We start from the raw sequence: 25,231 nt of genomic DNA, 5'->3' as shown, positions 1-25,231 counted from the left end.
GACTTCCAGAATAATGGAAAACTTTCAAGCTCTCAAACTCCTGCTATGTTTATCGGGCAATTCTTAGGTCTGTGGAAATATGCACTGTACTGAGAGAAGAGTGTTTTACTTATTAAGCTGCTCTGTGGCAAAATGACGTAGCTCATTTCTAGGTTCTTCTTAGTTTGATTTCATCAAGACCAGTAGGTCTGAGTTTCAAGTGATCAAGTGTATTATGTCCTACAGTGTGACAAGTTTCCATGATGAAAAGTAAACAATAATTGAGGAATTCAAACATTCAGTTTATTAAACTAAGGCTAGTGAAGCCATAGCATGAAAAAGAGCTGCAGTCATTTGGGACAAGTGGATGATTTTATAAAGCTAAAATCAAAAGACTTAAGACATGGAAATATTCATAAGTATGAGGAAGTAATGAAACACAAAAGTGACCACAAGAATTACAAATATATTTAAATCTCAGACCTGGGAAATGGACTATACACAGCCACCTAGGGGAGGAGAGAAACGCCTTAGATGTTCTGACAGCACTGCACCTTTGGCTTGTTTTCAGTGGTTGGTGGAACATGAATAGGAACCACATTGTTGCTTGGAGACATGTCATTCTCACGTCTGTCTGACATCTGCTTCTGAGAAACAATGCGGTATATCTCTGAAGGAAAAAAAAATAGCAATACTTAGTCCCAATAAAACCATCAATACTTAGCACAAAAGATACACAGAAGACATGACTACATCTGCAGCAAAGCCCACAAATAACTAAATAAAGGATACAAAAATGTTAAGTTTTACTTTCAAACAGTCACTGATTAGAATCAACTCATTATTTTAATAATTTCCCTTAGGGTAAGAAAAACAAGTTTTCCATTTCAGAGAGAAAGGTTCCCCAGTCTAATAAACCTTGGTTTATTTATTTATTTTTAATTTATTTGACAGGCAGAGTTAGACAGTGAGAGAGACAGAGAGAAAAGTCTTCCTTCCATTGGTTCACCCCACAAATGGCCGCTACAGCCAGAGCTAAGCCAATCTGAAGCCAGGAGCCAAGTGCTTCCTCCTGGTCTCCCATGTGGGTGCAGGGCCCAAGCACTTGGGCCATCCTCCACTGCCTTCCCTGGCCACAGTAGAGAGCTGGACTGGAAGAGGAGCCCATATGGGATGCCGGCGCTGCAGGTAGAGGATTAACCAAGTGAGCCAGGGTTCCGGCCCCTAAACCTTGGTTTAAAGAGCATTACACAGTTTACGGGTTTAGATGTGAATTAAACTATAAGATATTTTTGGTCCAAATATATTGACATTTTACCACACAGAAAAATCCATCCATTAATCTGTACTATCAGACATATTAGGCATTTTTATTTTTCTTGACTGTGTAGGAAAGAGCACAACTTTAAAACATGCTAAAATTCCACAGTACTCATAAGGGAAAGAGAAAAAATGAGTATGTTTATCAGTGATCTCCTGAATGAAAGTATTTAAATAACTAATTTAGCTGTACTTTGGAAATCTATATTCATTAAATAAAAGTTAAAAAAAACTGAAAAAAATAACTAATTAGACAACACACCAACTGAAGATTGAATAGGTATACTTTTTTTTTTTTTTTTTTTTTTTGGACAAGCAGAGTTAGAGAGAGAGACAAAGAGAAAGGTCTTCCTTTTCCATTGGTTCACCCCCCAAATGGTTGCCATGGCCGGCGCCAATCCAAAGCAATGGTTGCCATGGCCAGCGCCAATCCAAAGCCAGGAGCCAAGTGCCTCCTCCTGGTCTCCCATGCAGGTGCAGGGCCCAAGCACTTGGGCCATCCTCCACTGCCTTCCCGGGCCACAGCAGAGAGCTGGACTGGAAGAGGAGCAACTGGGACAGAATCCAGTGCCCCAACTGGGACTAGAACCTGGGGTGCCAGCACTGCAGGCGGAGGATTAGCCTAGTGAGCCATAGTGCCGGCCAGGTACACTTTCTTTTAACACTTACCAAAACTGTTCAGTATCTGCCTCTACCATTAAATGTTAAACCCCATGATGACCAAAACTATCTGACTTATTCAGTGCTATATCTCTAAAATACAGCATATACGTGTTCATTAAATTCCTCCACAGTAGTAGATATATTTAACACATTTTATTTGGGCATATACTGCATTGCCAAAAAAAAAAAAAAAAAAATACTTTCCCTGATAATATTAAAGACTTAAGAACAGGGGCTGGGAGGCCAGCGCTGTGGTGCAGCAGGTTAAAGCCCCAGCCTACAGCGCTGGAATCCCATGTGGACGCTGATTCGAGTCCTGGCTGCTCCACTTCCAATCCAGCTCTCTGCTGTGGCCTGGGAAACCTGAAGATGGCCCAAGTGCTTGGGCCCCTGCACCTACGTGGAAGACCTGGAGGAGGTTCCTGTCTCCTGGCTCCTGGCTTTGGATCAGCTCAGCTCTGGTTGCTGTGGCTGTGGTCATCTGGGGGGTGAACGGTGGATGGAGGACCTCTCTCTCTCTGGCTCTGCCTCTCTAACTCTTTCAAATAAATAAAATCAATCTTAAAAAACAAACAAAAAAAACAGGGGCTAGCACTGTGGCACAGCGGATAAAGCTGCCCCCTGCAGTGCCAGCATCCCATATGGGCACCAAGTTCCTGCTGCTCCACTTCCGATTCAGTTCCCTGCTAATGCACCTGGGAAAGCAGCGGAAGATGGCCCAAGTGCTTGGACCCCTGCACCCACATGGGAGGCCCAGAAGAAGCTCCAGGCTCCTGCCTACGGAATGGCCCAGTTCTGGTTGTTGCGGCCATTTGGGGAGTGAACCAGCAGATGAAAGATCTCTCTCTGCCTCTGCCTTTCAAATAAATAAATAAATCTTACTAAAATAAGAAAAGACTTAAGAACAGTGATTGTATCTAATTTATCTTTGTTCTCCCAATGCCTCCCCCTCCTCAAAGTCCTCAAAAGGTAACAGAATTCTAAAAATAAGGCAAACTGATGTAAGCCTCCTAGTATGATACACCAGGGAGGACACAATGTATTCCTATGAAGGACACCCATGTATTTCAGTCAAAACTGTTGAAAACGAATTTAATCATGAGCAAACAATCAGATAAATCCAGACTGAGATGAGAATAAATGTCTTAAATCTTGGCTGTTCGATATAATAGCTACCTATTTAAATTAAAGCAAATATTTAAAATCTAATTCTTCCATCAACCATGTTTCAAGTGCAACAGCAACCTGGACACCATAGACACAAAGCTATTCCATCGATGCAATATGTGATTGTTGCCTGGAATTAAAAATTTAAAACTCCAGGGTAGGCATTTGGCAAAGCAGTAACACTTTTTTTTTTTTAAAGATTTACTTATTTGAAAGTCAGATTTACAGAAAGATTGAAAGAGAGAGAGAGAGAGAGAGAGAGAGATCTTCCATCCACTGGTTCACTCCCCAAATGGCTGCAACAGCCAGGATTGGGCTAGGCCAAAGCCAGGAGCTTCTGGGTCTCCCACGTGGGTACAGGGGCCCAAGCCCTTGGGCATCTTTGGCTGCTTTCCCAGGCATATTAGCAAGGAGCTGGATCAGAAGTGGAGCAGCTGGGACTCAAACTGGTGGTCAAATGAGGTGCCAGATGCTTAATCTGCTACGCCACAAGACCAGCCCCTCCATAACTATATTTAACATTTTTTTCAAATACTGTATTAGAGAAAAATATGGTGGACATGCATACATCCTTCATCTGGAAGCATCAGTTATTAACATTTTGCCACATTTGGTTTCTCTCTCCTATGTGTGCTTACACTTTTCTAAGTAAAAAATAAATTGTATGTATTATGGCAATATTAAATACTTGAGCATTTTGTCTCTTAAAGAACAAGGCTTTTACACTTTGTGTTTCTGTGTTGGTGCAAACTGATGAAATCTTTATTTAATATATACTAACTTGATCTTCTGCATATAAAGATAACTGAAAATGAATCTTGATGTGAATGGAATGGGAGAGGGAGCGGGAGATGGGAGGGGTGGAGTAGGAGGGAAGTTATGGGGGGAGGAGCCATTGTAATCCATAAACTATACTTTGGAAATTTATATTTACTAAATAAAAGTTGAAAAAAAAAGAACAAGGCATTCTTCTACATAATCAGAGTACCATATATCATATCCAAGAAATTTAACATTTACATAGCATTTAATGTACAGCCCATATTAAGAGTTTTCCAAGTATACTAATGATGTCCTTTATAAATTATTTTTTAAAGGTTTTTTTTACTGGGGGCTGACGCTATGGTATAGTAGGATAAGACTCCATCTAGCTGCCAGCATCCCATGTGGGCACCGGTTCGAGTCCTGGCTGCACCACTTCTGATCCAGCTCCCTGCTAATGGGACTGGGAAAGCAGCAGAGGATGGCACAAGTCCTCAGGCCCCTGCACCCATGTGGAAGACCTGGAAGAAGCTCCAGGCTTCAGATTGGCCCAGCTCAGGCTATTGCTGCCATTTGGGGAGTGAACCAGCAGATGGAAGACCTTTATCTCTGTCTCACCCTCTAACTTTGCTTCTCAAATAAATAAAATCTTTAAAAAAAATTTTTTTTTTATTTATTTGAAAGACCAAGAGACAGATCAATTTTCATCTTCTGGTTTACTTCCCAAACACCGCCAAAAGACAGGGTTGAGCCAGACTGAATCTAGGAAGCTAGGAGCACAGAACTCAGTTCAGGTTTCCCACATGCGTGGTGGGAACCCAAGAACTTGTACTACTTCCTGCTGCCTCCCAGGGTGCACATTAGCAGGAAACTGGTATCAGAAGCACCAGGACTTGAACCCAGCTACTCTGATAAGGGATGCTGGTGTCCCAAGTGGCGGCTTAACTGCTGCTCCAAACGCCTGCCTCCCATCTCTCTTTAAAGTTATCACTACTAGGGCCAGCGCTGTGGCCCAGTGAGTTAAGCTGCCATCTGCAGCACCAGCATCCCATATGGGCTTGGGCCCCTGAACACATGTGAGAGCCCTAGAAGCAGCTCCCGGTTCCTGGCTTTGGCTTGGGCCAGTCCCGGCCATTTGGGAAGTGAACAAGCAGATAGAAGATCTCTTGGTCTCCTCTCTCTGTAACTCTGCCTTGCAAATAAATAAAAAATGTATCTTTGGGCTGGCACCGCAGCTCACAAGGCTAATCCTCCGCCTATGGCGCCAGCACCCCAGGTTCTAGTCCCAGTTGGGGCGCCGGATTCTGTCCCAGTTGCTCCTCTTTCTGTCCAGCTCTCTGCTGTGGCCCGGGAAGGTAGTGGAGGATGGCTCAAGTGCTTCGGCCCTACACCTGCATGGGAGACCAGGAGGAAGCACCTGGTTCCTGGCTTCGGCACAGCACGCCAGCTGTAGTGACCATTTGGGAGGTGAACCAATGGAAAAGGAAGACCTTTCTCTCTCTGTCTCTCTCTTTCACTGTCTAACTCTGCCTGTCAAAGAACAACATATATATATATATATATATATATATATATATATATATAAAATATAAATATAAAAACAACAACATATATATATTTCAAAGATATATATATATATCTTTGAAAAAAAAACATTTTCAAAACACTCCAAAATATCAATTCATCTTATAAAAACATTATCTGGATCCTAATATGAACTGAAAAGAAATTTTAATATTCTTTCAAAAACAAATATTAAGGAATTACCATCAATTTTAAGTGGTTCTGAGAATGAGTTTTAAGTCCTAATCTTTTAGATAAACATCTCAAAATGTTTACAAATGAAATGATGTAATATTTGGGATTTCTTTCAAAATAATAGGGGAGTAGGTATGAGACTAGTCATGAACTAGTGGATTTCGATGGCTATTTGGGAGTTCATGATATTATTAAACTTTTTCTTTTTATTTGAAAGAGAGGGAGACAAAGAGTTCTCTTCTGCTGGTTCATTCCCCAAATACCCACAACAAGACAGGACTGGACCAAAGCCACAGAGGGGCAGAGACCCCAACTACCTGAGCCATCACCACTGCCTTCCAGGTCCACATAAGCAGGAAGATAGAATCAAGAGGAGGAGCCAGGAAATGAACTCAAGTACTCCAATATCTTAACTACTAGGCCAAACACCCCCCCCCATTTTATTTCTTGTATATTGGAATCTTTCAATAACAAAAAGAATTAAATGTATTAAGGAAATAACTATTTTTCCAAAAATAAGAACTTCTCTAAAACTGAATAACAGCAAGCTATAGTCAACTAGTCAACTGAATATATAAACTATCAAAAATAGCGAGGGGCCGGCGCTGTGGTTTACTTGATTAATTCTCCGCCTGCGGCACCGGCATCCCATATGGGCGCCGGGTTCTAGTCCCGCTTGCTCCTCTTCCAGTCCAGCTCTCTGCTGTGGCCCGGGAGTGCAGTGGAGGATGGCCCGAGTGCTTGGGCCCCTGCACCCATGTGGGAGACCAGGAGGAAGCACCTGGCTCCTGGCTTCAGATCGGTGTAGCTCCGACCGTAGTGGCCATTTAGGGGGTGAACCAACAACAGAAGGAAGACTTTTCTCTCTGTCTCTCTCTATCTAACTCTGTCAAATAAAAAAAAAAAAAAAATAGTGACAACAAATCCTCAAAAGTTTTTTTTCTTTTTTTTTTTTAAGGGAAAAAAGGTGATTAAAACCTATGTCTGAGAAGGCTGACAGTGGTTAAACATGAACAAGCATTAAAAAAAACTGGATAACTGGATTATAATAAAAATATCTTATAACATAAAAAAAGGACACAGAAACTTTCTTTAAATTCTTTTCACTAAAAAGGGATAGGATAGGATTGAGTCCAAAAGAAAAGGATTTACCCTTCAGCCATTCAATCAGGTTAGTGCCTAAGGAATAAAGGTGATCATCAATTTACAGTAAACTGTATCATTTATTCTTTATATTTTCTAATTCCAAACTGGGTAGATCTTCCCTTTGAAGTGCAAATTATTAAATACGTGATCCTTTTTTTTTTTTTTTTCTTTTTTTTGACAGGCAGAGTGGACAGTGAGAGAGAGAGACAGAGAGAAAGGTCTTCCTTTGCCGTTGGTTCACCCTCCAATGGCTGCCGCGCTGCGGCCGGCACACCGCGCTGATCCAAAGGCAGGAGCCAGGTGCTTCTCCTGGTCTCCCATGCGAGTGCAGGGCCCAAGGACTTGGGCCATCCTCCACTGCACTCCCTGGCCACAGCAGAGAGCTGGCCTGGAAGAGGGGCAACCGGGACAGAATCCGGCACCCCAACCGGGACTAGAACCCGGTGTGCCGGCGCTGCAAGGCGGAGGATTAGCCTATTGAGCCACGGCGCCGGCAAATATGTGATCCTTATACATTTTAACTTCTGTACAGTTTATTTTGAAAACTATTGGGAGAACCAAAACAAAAAAATTTTGCAATTTTTTTATATAAAGACAATACACATAAAGCATACGGCAGATTTCTCAAAGAACACAGAGAAATAATTGAAGACATCTCATTACAAAGCAGGAAATTTGAGCAGTGCTGCATAACTGCAAGTATTGCTTGCTTTTAGAAACAGATGACTGCTCACTTACTTCATTTACCAAGAAGGTATCTGCTAGGAAAAAAGGTCATCCAGGTGTTATAAGGAGAAAGTATTGGTCAGAAAATTGGAAATTTTTTCTTTCTGGTACAATCAGCCCAAAGCTCCACAAGTCACTTACTTTAAGTGTCTTCTGGCTGAGTGTGCCATTTTAAAAACAAACTTTGATAAGAAAATAGGAAGCAAGTGACCTTCTGGCTGGTATCTGAACAGAGAAGGTGATTTTAGTAGGGGGAGGAGAGGACTAGTAACTTGCTAAACCAGATGCAAGACTGTGCTTCCCTCTTTCAGGGGATGATCTCCTTTAGAACCAAATGAACATGACACACTTAATTCCTATTCGGTTCCTTTTCAAAATGGCCAAAGAACAGGTGGTGAGAAAGAAAAAGAATCTGCCTTATCATTCCTTTATCAGGATCAATTGTAGGAGAACTAAATATAAAGCAAAATATTCATAGATACCTGTAAATATAAAGAAGTAAAGCTAACTAAAAAAGACATTCACCTATTTCTACTCTAATAGAAAGGTGATCTAGCTACAAAGTAATTCTCAGCAATTTAAATGCAATTGTTCCAAGTTAGGGAACAAGAAGAGTTAAAATTCTTCAGCCACGCCCCAAACTGTGAAAACAGTGGAGGCCTGATTAATCTACTACATCCCAGTTAGGAGCTTTTACTTTCATAGCTGTCTTCAAACTGATTTGCAGCTATCTGAATTTCTTAAAGGCAAAAAAAAAAAAAAAAAAAAAAGCCTCCTAATTTGATGTTTTGACATTTTTTAAACAGTTGCCACAAGCCAAGAACAAAGCTGATTAAAAGAGGGGCAAGTGTCGGGTGTAATGAAGACGCCACTTGGGATGCCTGCACCCCATTGGAGTGCCTCATTCAAGTCCCAGCTGCTTCTTTTTCAATCCAGCTTCCTGTTAATGCAAACCCTGGGAGGCAGCAGGTGATGGTTTAACTGCCTGGACACTTGACAACCACATGGGAGACCTGAACTGAGTTCTGGGCTCTTAGCTTTGGATTCACCAAGTTTTGGCTGTTGTGGGCATTAAAGAAGTGAACCAGCAGATGGAGGCAAGAGAGAGAGAGAGAGAGAGAGAGAGAGAGAGAGATCCCTCTGTCTTCCAAATAAAATGAAAATGAATAAATTTTAAAAAGATTTTTATTTCTTTAATAAAGTACTTGAAAACTTTAATCCTATTTTCAAGAGGCAATATGCAGTTAATTTATTTAATGATCAAATAATCAACTTTAATTGATTAAATTAATGAAGTACTTGAAATTGTTTCAACCACAGATTTAATAATTGGTCTTCATACTGTGGACTCATTAACTACATGGAGGCATGGGACAGCTATCACCTTAACCAACGGATCATGAGTGTCTTGATAAGATACGCTGACAGCGGCCGGTGTTGAGGAGTAGCAGGTAAAGCCGCAGCCTGTGATGCCAGCATTCCATATGGGTGCTGGTTCAACTCTGGGCCATTCCATTTCCAATTCAGCTCCCTGCTAATGAATGTGCCTGGGAAAGGAGAAGATGGCCCAAGTGCACCCATGTGGCAGGCTTCAAAGACGCCCCTGGCAGGGCCAGCGCTGTGGGGCAGCAGGTTAATGGCCTGGCCTGCAGCACAAGCATCCCATATGGGCACCGTTTGGAGTCCTGGTTGCTCCACTTCCAATCCAGCTCCTTCTTTTATTTTTTTAAGATTTATTTATTTATTTGAAAGTCAGAGTTACACAGAGAGCGAGAGAGCTTTTCCATCCGATGGTTCACTTCCCAACTGGCCACAATGACCGGAGCCATGCCAATCTGAAGCCAGGAGCCAGGAGCCTCTTCCAGGTCTCCCATGCAGGTGCACAAGGATTTGGGCCATCCTCTACTGCTTTCCCAGGCCATAGCAGAGAGCTGGAACAGAAGTGGAGCAGCCGGGACTCCAACCGGTGCCCATATGGGATGCCGGCACTTCAGGCCAGGGTATTAACCCACTGCGCCACAGCGCCGGCCCCTCTAGCTTCTGATATGCCTGGGAAAGCAGCTGAGGATGGCCCAACTCCTTGAGCTGCTGCACCTACATGGGAGACCGGGAAGAAGCTCCTGGCTTTGGATCAGCTTAGCTCCAGCTGTTGTGGCCATTTGGGGTGTGAACCAGCGGATGGAAGATATCTCTCTCTCTCTCTCTGTATCTGCCTCTACCTCTAGTCTTTCAAATAAATAAAAATAATTCTTAAAATAGCACCTAGTCCCAGCCATCATGGCCATGTGGGGAGTGAAACAGCAGATGAAAGATATCTCTTTCTCTCTCCCTGACTCTCTTCCTTTCAAATAAATAATTCTTTAAGGGGGGGGGGGGGTGGCATTCACAGCACATCTGTAGTGACCCTACCAAAAGTGAATAAGCTAAATTTAACCATCAGAAACATCAGAGAAATCCAAACTGAAGGACATTACAAAACAACTGGCCTGTACGCCTCAAAAATCTCAATGCCTAGGGGCCGGTGCTGTGGCACAGCAAGTAAAGCTGCCGCCTGCAGTACCAGCATCCCATATGGGCACTGGTTCAAGTCCCAGCTGCTCCACTTCCGATCCAGCTCTCTGCTATGTCCTGGGAAAGCAGTAGAAAATGGCCCAAGTGCTTGGGTCCCTGCACCTGCATGGGAGATCAGAAGAAGCTCCAGGCTCCTGGCTTCAGATCAGATCAGCTCCGGCTGTTGCAGCCAATTGAGGAGTGAACAAGCAGATGGAAGACCTCTCTCTCCTCCTCTCCTTCTTCTTCTGTGTAACTCTGACTTTCTAATACATAAATCTTAAAAAACAAAAAGCAATGCCTATAAACAAAAGGCAAAGAAACCATTTCAGATGGGAGTGTAAAGAAATGACAGCTGAATGAAATGCTTTGCTAATAAGGACACGGGAATAATCGACAAAATCTGAATGAGGTATATAGCTAACTAATTTTGATCTTTATTCTATGGTTATGAAAAAGAAATGCCCTTGTTTTTAGGAAATACAAATTGAAAAGTACTTAGGGATTCCTAATGCTCCTGGGAAGGCAGCAAAAGATGGCCCAAGTACTTGGGTTCCTGCCACCCACATAGGAAACCCAGATGAAGATCCAGCCTCCCAGCTTTTAGCTGGCCCAGCCCTGGCCACTGCAGCCATTTCAGGAATGAATTGGAGAATAGAAGATACCTTTTCATGTTTCTCCCTTTCTGTCATTCCACCTTTCAAATAAATATATATTTTTAAAAAATAAAAGCTTTTTTTCTTCCAGCAACATACAATGTAAATATTCCTTTAATACTGTTAAATTTAATGTAGAATCAGCCTTAATGAGGTAACTGTTCTCTTTTCTGTTTTTCCTATGTATTAATATTCCCACTGGCATTTAGGAGGAAGAAGAGAAGAGTGAAACAGAAGTTCACTGTTAAAAGAAAAATGAGACATACAAGTAACTGCAGATGGAAGGAAAGACTTGGTCTCATCTTCATTCAGAATCAGAATAAATGCACTAGAACTATAGAAGAGAGTGGATGGGACATTAAAGATCCCTAATACTGAAGACTGATGGGGTATTCAGAGGCTTTAAGAGACTCACAGACGTTGAGTTGATTTAAAACACTCGGAGATCAGAGAGGTTCAGTGCCTTAGATTCACAGGGAGTGAGAGCAAAGTCGTGAAATATAAAACCCTAGAACCCCTGAATCTCAATCTAGTACTCTGCACACTAACTAAACAAAGTCCACACACGGCGTTCTAAGAAAACCAGACCTTGGCTGTCTGAACCAGCAATGCGCTTGACACAGGGAAGACTCAATGAAAGCTACTGTGTTACCCAACCCCAGCACTAGCTCTTCTAAGTTACTATTCTTCTGATAACAGATACATAAGTCACCAAAGTGTATTTTAACCAGTTTTTGTCCCTCATGCCATAACTGCTATTTAGTAACTAATGTATCAAATGTTCACTGTGTAGCGGGATAGCTAAGTATTTTACAGGCAATAGCTTGTGCTCATTTTTGGTACCCAGAGTTGTCTGAGTGACACACCATTCTTTTCTATGAATTTCAGAAACAAAACACCTGATAGGTTGCAACACAACAGTCAAATGAAATCATACCACAAGGTTTTATAAACACAAACTCTCTCTCAAAACAGAAATAAAAGAACTTCCCCAAAATTTTACAGATGAAGAAGATCTTTAAGGTTAAGGAACTTGCCTAAGATTTAGAGCTAACAGTAAGTGAAGGAGTCAGGACTAGCACCCAAGTCAGGCCTCCAAGTCCATGTTCTTAATTCCTAGGCTTTATTCCCAACTTTTTTTTTAACAGTAAAATAGTATTTTAAAGCTGAAATCTGCTTAACTCTAATACAAGTACTATATACAAACATTAAATTAAAACTTGGGAACTGGAAACTCATTAATAAACATTTCTCCATATAAACTTTTTAAGACCACCACCACATAAGACTGTCCTATATATTAAGACAATATTCTGGGGTCAGCGCTGTGTCGCAGCGGGTTAAAGTCCTGGCCTGAAGCACCAGCATCCCATGTGGGCACCGGTTCGAGACCCAGCTACTCCATTTCCGATCCAGCTCTCTGCTATGACCTGGGGGAGCAGTAGAAGAGGGCCCAAGTCCTTGGGCCCCTGCACCCATGTAGGAGACCCGGAAGAAGCTCCTGGCCCCTGGCTTTGGATCAGCGCAGTTCCGGCCATTGTGGCCATCTGGGGAGTGAACCAGCGGATGGAAGACCTCTCTCTCTGTCTCTACCTCTCTCTGTAATTCTGTCTTTCAAATAAATGAAATAAATCTTTGGAAGAAAAAAAAGAAAAAGACTATACACTAGGCCAGCACTGTGGTGTGCTGAGGTAGGCCTCCACCTGTGGCGCTGGCATCCCATGTGGGCGTCAGTTCATTTCCCGGCTGCTCCTCTTCCAATCCGGCTCTCTGCCTGTGGCCTGGGAAGGCAGTGGAAGATGGCCCAAGTCCCTGAGCCCCTGCATCGGTGCAGGAGACCTGGAGAAGACCTGGCCCAGCTCCAGCCATTTGGAGAGCGACCCAGTGCAGAGAACCTTTCCCTCCGTCTCTAACTCTGCCTCTCAAATAAATAAATAAATAAAACTATATTCTAACTCACGAGTTCTTAAACGTACTATACAGTTTATGGAGTGGGCATTGTGCCACTGCGGGTTAAGCCACCTTTGCAATGCCCACATCCCATATCAGTACTGGTTTCAGTTCTGGCTACTCTACTTCCAGTCCAACTTCCTGCTATCACATCTGGGAAGGCAGCAGATGATGGCTCAAGTACTTGGATCCCTACCACCCATGTGGGAGACCTGGATGGACTTCCAGGCTCCTGACTTTAGCAGGCTGGCTACTGGGGTCATCTGAGGTGTGAACAGCAGACAGAAGAAAATTCTTGTCTGTATCTCTCTCTCTTTCTCTCTCACTGCCTTTCAAATAAAGTAAATCTTCAATTGAACTTTTGTATATTCAATCACTGGCTGATTTTATCTGCAAGTGACAACCTGCATCTTCCACATCACAGCAGAGTTTTCTTTTCACTTAACTGTTTAAAAATTTATTTTTTCCTAGCCTTTTCTATTCTTTACTGAATTTCTAAAACACATTTATATCTTTCCACATCAAGGTAGATTTAAACATAACTTCAGCTGTGACTGTGATAACAAAAGTGAACAAATAAGCCTCAAAACATTTTTCCCATATAAAGATGAATTGGGATGACTGGAGCTCAATGAACAAGATCTGTAACTAATTTTGTACTGCAAACAGCTCTTGCTATAGTAGTTCTCAAATGACAGTCATTCTCCAATGGTGCGATACATAGCTTCCTGAACAATCTGCTTTTATGACCTTCCTGAAACTTCCAATTCCAACTGGTATAATCTGAAAATGCAAATCTTACCTGTTAGAATTGTTTGAAAAGCAGCTTCTACATTTGTAGAATCTAAAGCAGATGTCTCAATAAATGACAAACCATTCTTTTCTGTGGGGAGACACAAAAACTCAGTTTTGTCAAGTTTTACAAGTAAAAGAAAGAATGTCATATAATTAAGCTCTCAAAAAAGAAAATAACATGACTTTTTAAAATCTAAGACTGTGCCAACTTCTGGGACCGAAAGGGCACCATTCTGTTTATACTCTACCAGACTGAAGTTTTCATTGGCTTCTTGATTAAATATTTATTACTCTAAACATTACCAATAGCAATGAATGAGATCACTCAAAATGTAGTAAACTTACCAAACACTCAACTGTGCTCATTCCTTACAGTCCTCTGCATCCCTATGGTATTCACTTAGAATTTTAGAATTCTGTTATTATTGAAATAAAGTTTCTTCTTGTCTGGGAAACTAAAAACTGTTATGGAAAACTATTCACAGCATAATCACTAGTGCAAGGTCATGACTTTCACTAGCTAAGAATGCATGATGTTGCTTTCTGATAAGCTGCCCTTAACAAAACTGGGGCAGGACCAAGAGAAAGGCAGATCCTCTATGGGACCAAAGACAGCTCCTAAGCAGCTGTCTCCCTGTTGGTCCCTAACAATGGCTAGACCCATCTAGAGCTGCATTGGTAAAATACAGGCTTGATGGAAAAGGAGGTAGAACATGCTTCATTAACAGATTTCACCTACCACTTCAAGGGACAGAAAAGAGGACAACATTTATTTTCTGTGTTTTTTTTTTTTTTTCCCCACAAAAACTCAAAGTCTTGGTGTTTCAGTAACTTGAAGTTCAGCTAAAGAGCCATACAGTAATCACAAACTTTCAAAACAATCATCTTTGTTGAGTAATCATGTTTACTTTTCTGAAACTATTACAACTACCCTCAGTGAAAGAGTGAAGAAACTGCAAGACATAATAGTAAAAACTACAGAATCACTGTAATAGCATGGGATTCAAATCACTAACCTGCAAAAGCTCTTGCTTCATCGGTAGGAACTGCCCTGAGATGACGTAAATCACTCTTGTTACCCACGAGCATGATAACAATGTTACTATCCGCATGATCTCTCAGTTCTTTCAGCCACCGCTCTACATTTTCATATGTGAGATGTTTAGCAATGTCATAAACCAATAAGGCACCTACAGCTCCACGATAGTATCTGGAAACAGAAACACACACATTTTTAATTTTTTATTTACTCACAGTAATTGAGAGGCAGAGAGACAGAGAGAAAGGGGTAGACATTGCTCAACTGCTGGTTCACTCCCCAAATACCTGGCAGCTGGGAATTTAATTCAGGTCTCCCACATGAGTGGCAGGGACTCAAAGACATGAATCACCACCTGATGCTTCACGGAATCCAAAGCAGGGTCGGGACGCAAACCCAGGTACCCCAATATGGAATGCAGGGGTCCCAGTCACTGCACCAAACACCCACTCTCATTTTGTTTTGCTTATTTATTTTCATCCACTTGAAAGGCAGAGACAGCAAGAAAAAGATCAATCTTCCATCTGCTAGTCAACTCCCCAAACGCCTGCAACAGCCAGGATACCAGAACTGCATCCAAAACTCCTGTATGAGTGGCAGAGGCTAACACCTGAGCCATCGTCTGCTGCCTTCCACAATGCATCAGCAGGAAGCTGGATTGGAAGCAGAGTAGCCAGGACCTGAAGTGGCACTCGTAATATTTATTTATTTGAAAGAGAAATCTCCCATCTACTGGTTCACTCCCTCAAAGAACCACAACAGCCAGGGTTGGGCGAGGCCAAAGCCAGGAGCTTCCTCCTAGTCTCCCATGTGGATGCAAGGGGCTAAGCACTTGGGCCACTTTCTGCTGCTTTCCCAGGTGCATCAGCCAAGGAGCTGGATCGGAAGCAAAGCAGCCAGGACTGGAACCCATATGGACGCCAGCACTGCAGGTGGCAGCTTAACCCACTGTGCCACGGTGCCAGCCCCTCAGCACTCTCAATACGGGACACAGCTGTCCCAAGAGGCGGCTTAACCCACTGTACCACAATGCCTACCCCTAGAAACATATCTTGTTTCCAACTTGTGGTTGCCTTCCCATACAAACATTTACCAGAAAAGAACAACAAAATAGAAGCAAACACCAGAAGAATTCAAAACATGGGTCACATATTTTTAAAAACACACTTACAGGGGCCAACATTATGGTGCAGTAGATTAAGCCAATGCTTGCAAGGCTGGCAATCCACATCAGGGTGCTGGTTGAAGTCCTGGATGTTCCGCTTCAACTCAGCTCCCTGCTAATGCTTGGGTCCCTGACACTCATGGGAGATCCAGATGGAATTCCTGGCTCCTTGCTTTGCCCTGGCCCAGAATCCAGTGTTTGGTTATTTGGGGAATAAGCTAGGATTATATCTGTTTCTTCTCTTTCAAACAAGTCTCTTTAAGAAACACACACACACACACACACACACACACTTAGAAATAAACATCTAAGAATCCTATCTGTGGTTTCACTTTCCAGTTTCAATTACCCACAGTCAAACCACAGTCTAAAAACATTAGATGGGAAATTCTAAAAATAAACAATGTGTACTTTCACTTTTTCATTTTATTTGAAAGAGAGGGAGAGACAGGGAGACCTTCCATCTGCTGGTTCACTTCCCAAATGCCCAAACAGTCAGGGCTGGGCCACACTGAAAAGCCCAGAACTCAGTCCAGGTCTCCCACATGCGTGTCAGACTCAAGCACTTGAGGCACCATCTGCTGCCTCCAAGGGTGCGCGTTAGCAGGAAGCTGGACTGGAAGGAGAAGAGCCAGGACTTGAACCAGGCACTCCAACATGGATGCAGCATCCCAAGTGGCAATTTAACTGCCTGTACTGCATGCCCACCCTAACAATACATATTTCTCAAGTGGCACCTGAGTAGCATAATAAGATCTCATGCAGTCCCACTCCATCCAGGCTGGGACAAATCTTCCCTTTGTCAGTTGTATCCATGCCACATAAGCTGCCCACCCATCAGTTACCAGATCAGCTATCGTGGTATTATGGTGCTTAAGTTCAAGTAACCTTTATTTCATTTAATAATAATACCAGGCATAAGAATAGGGATGTTGGCAACTCAAATGTCAAGGAAAAGCCAAAATTTAAAGTTAAAATCCTTTAAGTTTACAGATATAGAGTTTGTTACTATCCATGCTTTTGGGTATCAATGGTGGTACTCAAATGTATCCCTCATGGATAAGAGAAACCACTGTACATCTCCTATTACCAAAAGTAGCTAATTCACTTGATAGAAATCTGTTTTGCAGAACCTAAAAACAATGAAACTTACGCTGATGTTATAGCTCGGTATCGCTCTTGCCCTGCCGTGTCCCATATCTGTGCCTTTATTGTTTTCCCATCAACCTGGATGCTTCTTGTTGCAAATTCTACTCCAATGGTGCTCTTGCTTTCCAGATTAAACTCATTTCGAGTAAATCGAGATAGAAGATTACTTTTTCCAACACCAGAATCTCCAATAAGGACAACTGAAAAGACAAAGAACGCAATGTCAGGTGAATGAGATAACCACATTCAGAATACCACTATGCTTTCATCAGAATGTTTGCCTTCAACGCAAATAAAGAAAAAAAAAAAGATAGGACATCTTATTTTTCAAAAGATTTATTTAATTTATTTGAAAGGCAGAGTAACAGAGACAGATGGGAGAGAAAGAGGTTTTCCATCTGCTAGTTTACTCCCTAAACAGTCCCCACAGCTCCAGTCTGGGCCAGGCCAAAGACAGGAGCCAGGAGCTCCAGCTGGGTCTCCCTCACGGGTGGCAGGGGTCCAAGTGCTTGGGTCATCCTCCACTGCTTCCTCAGGCGCATTAGCAAGGAACTGGATCAGGAAGTGGAGTAGGTGGGACACAAACCAACACTCTGACATTGGACGGTGGCAAGGGCAGCTTAACCTACTATGCCACAACCCTGGCCGTAGGTTATCTGATTTTTAAAAAGGGATGGTGGGCAGGAGGTCGAGTAGCCCATGTCTTGACCAGTTATCAGTCAGTAGAACCAATTTATCTTCTGTTTCAGGGCCTGTGGTATGGCACAGCAAGTTAAGCCAGCTCCACTTCTGACCCAGCTCCCCACTAATGCACCTGAGAAAGCAGCAGAAGGCGGCCCAAGTACGTGGGCTCCTGCCACTCGGGAAATCCAGATGAAGCTCCTGGTTCCTGGCTTTGACCGGATACAGCCATTTGGGGAGTGAACCAGTGGATGGAAAATCTCTCTCTCTCTCTCTCCCTCCCTCCCTCCTTTTCTCCCCCCTTTCCTCCCCCTCTTTCAAATAAAACAAATCTTAAAAAAAAAAAAAAAACCTATATTCTTTCATAATGACTTCCACACATTACAGATGTGGTACCATTTTAAACAAGCAATTTTAATCAGGTGTACTAGCCACTGATGGCAGGTATTAATTACCATCAATACTAAACCAATCTTACTACTGCAGAAGAGAACTTAAAAAAATCAATCCAAAACTAAATGAACTTAAAATGTATCAGACATGAAAACAACAAAGGATATTAATAGATATGGAGGAAGAGAATATGTTTTATTTAGTTACCTCAAATAAAAGGTGTGACTTGAGGACTGACATTCATTCAACATACAAAGCATCAGGTTTATAACCTTTGCACTCAGATCATAGAAACTAAAATGATCTTTAATAGTTGCTTGTATCAGATTACTACAAAGCTGGGGACCATTCCCCCCACACCACACACACACACACACACACACACACACACATACACAGTAACTAAAACAAACCTTACCCCACTAAAGGTAAACAAGGGCCTAGGAAGCTAATACTTCTCACTTATTGGCACACACTTTCACTTATGAATTAATGACTTTTTTAAAAAACAGGTTTAACTAGATGAAATTACTTATGATTCCTATAGGAGACAATGTATTTACTATGTAACTTTTTCACTCCAAGTGATCATACTTATGAATTTCAAAAACAATGAAGGAGGCAGACATTGGCCTCAAAGTTAAGACACAAATTAGGACATCCTTGTTCCACGTTTGAGTACCAGCTCCTAATTCTTGCTTCCTGCAAATGTGGACTCTGGGGAAGCAGTGGTGAGGGATCAAGTAACTGGGCTCCTGCTACCCACATGGGAGATGTGTTGGCCATTGCATGGCATTTGGGCAGTGAATCAACAGATAGGAGCTCATTCTTTCTTTCTCTCTCTCTCTCTCTGAATAAATAATTTTTAAAGATTTATTTATTTATTTGGAAGTCAGAGTTACACAGAAAGAGAAGGAGAGGCATAGAGAGAAAGAGGTCTTCCATCCGCTGGTTCACTCTCCAATTGGCTGCAACGGCCGGAGCTGTGCCGATCCGAAGCCAGGAGCCAGGAGCTTCTTTTGGGTCTCCCATGCGGGTGCAGGGGCCCAAGGACTTGGGCCATTTTCCACTGCTTTCCCAGGCCATAGCAGAGAGCTGGATCGGAAATGGAGCAGCCAGGACTCCAACTGGTGCCCATATGAGATGCCAGCACTGCATGCGGTGGCTTTACCCGCTCCGCCACAGCACCAGCCCCTGAATAAATAATTTTTTAAAAGATTTATTTATTTAAAAGACAGAGCTACAGAGAGGCAGAATTACACAGAGAGATCTTCATATGCTGGTTCACTCCCCAAATGGCTGCAACAGCTGGAGCTCGGCTGATCTGAAGTCAGGAGCTTCGTCTGGGTCTCCCACACAGGTGCAGGGACCCAAGCACCTGGGCCATCTTCTACTGCTTTCCCAGGCCATGGCAGAGAGCTGGATCAGAAGTGGAGCAGCTGGGACTCAAACCAGCGCCCAAATGGGATGCCAGCATTGCAGGTGGCAACCTTACCCACTACACTACAGCACCGGGCCCCTGAATAAATAATTTTAATGGACAAATAGATAATAGATAAGTTGTAGATCAGCTCAGCTCCGGCTGTTGCGGCCATTTGGGGAGTGAACCAGCAGATGGAAGACCGGTTCTAGTCCCGGTCGGGGCGCCGGATTCTGTCCCGGTTGCCCCTCTTCCAGGCCAGCTCTCTGCTGTGGCCAGGGAGTGCAGTGGAGGATGGCCCAAGTGCTTGGGCCCTGCACCCGCATGGGAGACCAGGAGAAGCACCTGGCTCCTGCCATCGGATCAGCGCAGGCGCCGGCCACAGCACGCCGGCCACGCCGGCCATTTGAGGGTGAACCAACGGCAAAGGAAGACCTTTCTCTCTGTCTCTCTCTCTCACTGTCCACTCTGCCTGTAAAAAAAAAAAAAAAAAAAAAAAAGAGCCAGCTGCTTAATTTAGAGACCATAACTAGAAAATCAAAGATATGAGGCCCAGGAATAAGACCAGGTCTTTACAAAAGAGACTGCGACTCTGGGATTTGGTAGTGCAGGCAAAGAGAGGAAAACACTGTGAGAGCTCACTGCATGCAAGTCAGAGGAAAAAGAGTCCATTATGCATTGCTTCCTCACCACAGGAGCGGATGCAAGCTGGCTTCTGGAAAGTCTTGAAGGGAGTACATTATCAAATGCATATCTTTCTGGCTTTCTCTATCAGCTGATTCAGCAAGAAATCACCCCGGCAGCACAAAGAGTAGTTATTTCTAACTATCTAATCAATTAGAGGGTGTCCAAGGTGAGGGGCAAACACACATATTATATCAAACTTTTTTATCTGGGTACCTGGGAAGAAGATGTCAAGGTCATGAAAATGTACAAATCTAATGCACTTTCAATTTTTTAGAAAGATTAACTGAAATGTTAATTTCCAAGGTCCACCATCCTAACTGTAAAGTCAAAGGCCAGGTTTTTGCTTTTTTTTTTTTTTTTTTAAGATTTACTTATTCATTATTTTAAAGGCAGAGTTATAGAAAGGGATCTTTCTATAAAAGGGATCTTTTATCTGCTTAATTACTCCCCCAAATGGCCTCAACACCTGGGGCTGCACCAGGCAGAAGCCAGGAGCCTGGAACACCATCAGCGTCTTCACCATGGATGGGTGGCAGGGACCCAAGCACTCAGTCCATCTTCCGCTGCTTTCCCAAGCACGCTAGCAGGGAGCTGGATCAGAAGCAGAGCAGCTGGGACTCAAACTGGTGCTGGGTGCTCATGTAGGACTCTGGCATAACGGCTGAACCCACTGCGCCACAACACCAGCCCCAAAGCCCTTCCAACACCACAGAGTCTACTTATTAATAGGATACAATCACAGTTACTTCTTAGTACACTAGGCTGGAAGCTTTGCTGAGAAAATCCTGTAATAGCACAGAGGTAGAAAAGCCTAACTTGAAGAGGGAACCAGAAAGAAGGAAAAAACCAAAAAGTTAGAACATTTCTGTTTCACAGGCACTCCCGCATCAAACAGTAACCCAGGAACCAGTCCCAGGGTTAAAGTCAAAGTGTGCAGTAAGGCATCTATAATGACAACGGATGCCTTTGGAACAAAAAAGACAGAGACAGACATACACACACACCCCCTCAAAGAACAGTCTCCACCCCCCACAAAAAGACCAGTCCTTTCAAGTTTTGGTTTCTTCCCTTTTGATCTCCACTTTTAACCAATGATTATGTTAATTACTTAACCAACTTAAAACTTTTTCATAAAGATATAGTGAGAGAATTTTTTTTTACATAACCAATTAACTTTAACATTATATAAAAAAAAAACCACACACACAGCAACCTTAGCATTCAAAACTCATGAATGCTTCATACAGTATCAAATAGTTATCTCAAGGAGACATGGACAAGGTTACCAGAATAAAGACTAGCAAGCTGTTACAGGATACCTTAAAGGACCACAGGACACTGATGCTAGAATAGTGCAGTCAGGAGGATGCTGAGAAATAACAACTCACTAAGGACAGCTGCTTCTATGCAGTTACCAAATGAGAAATCAAAACAAGAATAACATACAGGCTCACTAAAATAAGAAAGAAATGAAAATAGGATAAATTACCTAAGCATCATAAGAGAATTTATTGGCTACAGTTTTTTTTAAAAAAAATAAAGCTTCATGGACTCAAATTTAAATAATTCTAATCAAAACAGTTCCTCTCATTAAGATAACAATATCTACTTGCTTATTTAAATGTGAGTGATATGTGATCACACACTATAGTCCATGAACTTGCAGTGACTTTCCTATGCTTTCCATTATTTGTATCTTGAGTTAAAAGTACTTCCATTTAAGCATGTTATAACTTAACTCTACCACCTATATAAGGAGTACTTCAAAAACTTCAAGAAAAATGGAACGAAAAGTTAATTTTGGGGCAAAAATTTTTGAAATCTACACATAGCCTTTGCATAATATGCAATTTCCATCAACTTTTTGAAGATTTTTCATAAACATGTATATATATCTATATATCAAATACATTGCTAAATACCATAAAAGCAGAATACATGTACTAATTATCCATTATTTAACAAAAATTTCCACCTCTTTACCCCCCTGTAGTTTTATACCTGATCCTGCAAACTAATTTACTGGACTAGAACTCGTATTTATTCCATCAAACGCAGTACATCAGCTCTAAAAATTATCATCTGAAGGAGAAACCACTTATTTTCATCCTGGTTTTCATCAACCTGGATGTCACAGTCCAACCTCACCAAGTCTTTCTAAAATCAAAAGCATTCAGAAGGCTGAAGTCTAAGACAAGTTTTTCCTGATTCAGCAGAATTCAAGTTGCTCAACCAAAAGTTGTGAAAGAAAAACTACTAAGAGGCAGGACAACTACCTTCACTGGGATTGTTTCCACTGACAATCAGCTGACGCCTAATTACTACTGACCTCCACCGAGAGGAAAGAAAGGGCGGTGAGCAAGACTGCACACCCAGATGCTTTCAGAACAAGTGACTTAGACTGGACCGGTGTCTGATACCGTGTTTGTCAACAGGAACTACAGCCGCTGCCTACTTCATTTATGTGTCCCTCGGGATCTTACCCATGTTGTGCGTAAATACTTAAAGAACTGCAGTTTTTAAAATAAAAAGTCAAGCTTCAAAAAATAAAACCAATCCCCCCAACCAAAAGCTTCACTGCTGAGCTTGAGTGAAGATTAATGTGCAAGAACAAATACGTAATTTAGAATAACTGTCCTACGCTCCCCACATTAGATTCCCATTTAGACCACGCCGTCCCACGCTGATCCAAACAACCCTTCATTTCCAACTGGTTAGAGTTACAAATTAACTCCACTTCCTTCAGCTATTAAGTCTGCTAGGTAAGACTTCTTTGAAGTAGAGACAGCAATGGTTCATCTCAGTGACCAAATCTCTGTAGAAGGAAACCATTTTAAAGTAAAATTATTCTTGCCTAGCTTTAAAATGAGAATTGTATAAATAAAGAGACTGGCTAAATAATCAAGCATTGAAGTTAAGAAAAAAAAAAGGTGACTCATATCCTGTAAGAGCTTCGAAGGCATGGAAATCCTCCTCAGCAGAATTTTTAAACACCATATTTTAAACAGCACAACAAGATGAAGCCCTAACCCATGAACATAAAATAGTTGAAGTTCCTACTTCTATGCTTCTTTAATAATATGTAAATGCTCTTCCGTTTAGAAATAAAGTTCAAAAAACGGACAAGATCCACAGTAACTTCCTTCAATGCACTGAGCCCTCACAGGAGCTAAAGTCGTAACTGCCCGGCAGGCTTGATCAGCCAGTCCCGGAGTTTGCTTCAGAGCTGGGGCTCCAAACACTTAACTTTCCCAAGGTCGTAAACCCAAGAGCAGAGTGGAATGTGAACTCAGGTGTCTGTGGTTCCAAAACCCTGTGCTCTCAATGTTACAAGGATGGTCTAATTCCTGAAACCAGGATGGCTAATATTCTGGGGTTGTTTTTTTCCCCAACATTCCAGTTCCAAACCAATCAGGAGAAAAACCCTGAGAGTCTACCTTGCTCTAAAGTACTTCAAAGGTAGCTAACTGCCCATGACATTGTAAAGGATTTGAAAAACAAACAAAAACCTGCCTTTAATGACTAAACCCAAAAGGCTCCAGGGACTGAAGTAACTTCCCATCAATTCCGACGCCTTCTGCAAAAAGTACACAAACTAATGCAGGTCTCCTTTTCGTCTCTGTAAAGTGAACCGAGTGCCTTTTTCACTGTAATGACTTTCCAACACGGAGGTCGTAGACATCGAAGGTACCCAGCCTATACTCACCCTATACATAGAATATTCCACCTCGGAGGACTAAGGTAAGAGCATATTATCACCGAGATTTGCAAAAGTATTGGTAAAGCAAAGCAATGGTTCCTGCTTCCTTCGGTCAATCATTCTAAGCAACCAATGGCAAAGTCAGAAACAGTCACCGTGCTCACCACTCTTTCAACTCCGCCTCCACGGTAAAGCTTTAATAGCAATGGCTTCTTCCTCCCCGTAATGATCTTTGTTCAGCTCACTACTGATGGCTGCCCTCACTCAGGAGGGAGGACTACCAGAGCCGAGCGCAGCCACTGAACAAAAAGCATTTACTGGACTCGTCTCTTACGGAGAACTGAGCCCTTCACCTTCGCTGATTAAAAAACAAAAACTCTGGATTCTCCCCGACTCCTCTCGCCTCTCCCCACGCTCCAATTACGTACTGTCCAAGGGCACACACGTTCCCCTCTCTGATCACCACGGTTTAAATGGACCCGAAGAGCACACAAGTCCCCTCTCCCTCCTTTTGGGAAAGGTAGGCGGCCCACTAGGGCTCTTCCCTTCCTGTTGGATCCTCCCAGGGTTGCAGCAGGAAGCAACCAGTCCACAGTGATAAAGCAGGCTAGTATTTGTGCAGCGCGCAACCTTTCCTGCTCAGGAACTGGGCCTTCAGGTCTGGCCGGGATAACAGCCACCACCCATCCGCAACCCCTTCCCGCGAGCCGCGTACCGAGTGATCCCGGGTTGGCTGCAGCTGGGTCGGAAGAGGAGTTAAAAAAAAAAAAAAAGGCTAGGTGGGAAGTCCCCGCCGGTCGGGCCACTGCGACAAGTGCACGCAGGGGTGATGGACAAGCCCCCCGGCCCTCGGCACAGAGTTCCCAACTCGGGGGTGGGCGGCGGCCGGCCCGTGAAGGCTGCGCGGCGGGTGGGGTGGGGTGGGGGCCCGAGCCGGGGAGCGGGGGGCGGCCGCCCGAGGGGAGGGGCGACGAGAAAGGCTCGCGCGGGGGAAGGGGACACGCAGGGAAAAGCCCCGCGGTGGGAGCCTGAGCCGAAGGGCAGGCCCAGGGAGCGGCCCGGGGCCTGTCACCAAGGCCGGGAGGGGATGGAGCCGGCCCGGGCTGATGCTGCGAGGGAGAGGTCGCGGGCGGGAGGGGCGCGGGGCCGCGGTGGGGGAGGACACGCGCGCACACACGCGCGCACACACGCACACAGCGAGGGGCGCCGAGGCCTGGCGGGAGGCGGCCGTGGGGACGCCGGTGCGAGCGGCCGTGGGAAGCTCCGTGCGGGGACGGCCGGACGACCCGCAAGGAAAGGAAGGGCTGAGGCAGGCCCATTTTGGGGCTGGGGCAGCCCGCACGCGGGTCCCCCGGGAGTGTCCCGAGCCCCCCGAGGGCGGACAGGGCCGGGGGCCACGGCCTCACCTTTGAAGAGGTAGTCGTACTCGTCGTCGCGGGTGCCCATGGCGCGGCCGAGAGGCGAAGGGGCGGGAGCAGCGGCGGCTTCGGTGGGACCAGGGGGCGTCGCTGCAGGGGTAACCCGA

At 43.6% G+C, this 25,231-nt stretch overlaps 1 protein-coding gene across 1 annotated transcript; it reads right to left on the bottom strand.

The window, feature by feature from the left end:
- Positions 1-42: 42 nt before the first annotated feature.
- On the bottom strand, positions 43-25,152 carry RAB11A (RAB11A, member RAS oncogene family). Its single transcript, NM_001082251.2, is given in 5 exon segments — positions 43-649; positions 13,480-13,560; positions 14,489-14,682; positions 16,830-17,025; positions 25,113-25,152. Coding segments are annotated over 5 exon segments (651 nt in total). The 3' UTR covers positions 43-509.
- Positions 25,153-25,231: the final 79 nt, after the last annotated feature.

Source organism: Oryctolagus cuniculus, chromosome 12 (assembly GCF_051225735.1).
Source record: "Oryctolagus cuniculus isolate XC-2025 breed Fujian yellow rabbit chromosome 12, ASM5122573v1, whole genome shotgun sequence".
Classification (NCBI taxonomy): Eukaryota; Metazoa; Chordata; class Mammalia; order Lagomorpha; family Leporidae; genus Oryctolagus; species Oryctolagus cuniculus.
The sequence above is the reverse complement of the archived record's forward strand: the minus strand, read 5'-3'. Positions and strand labels throughout refer to the sequence as shown.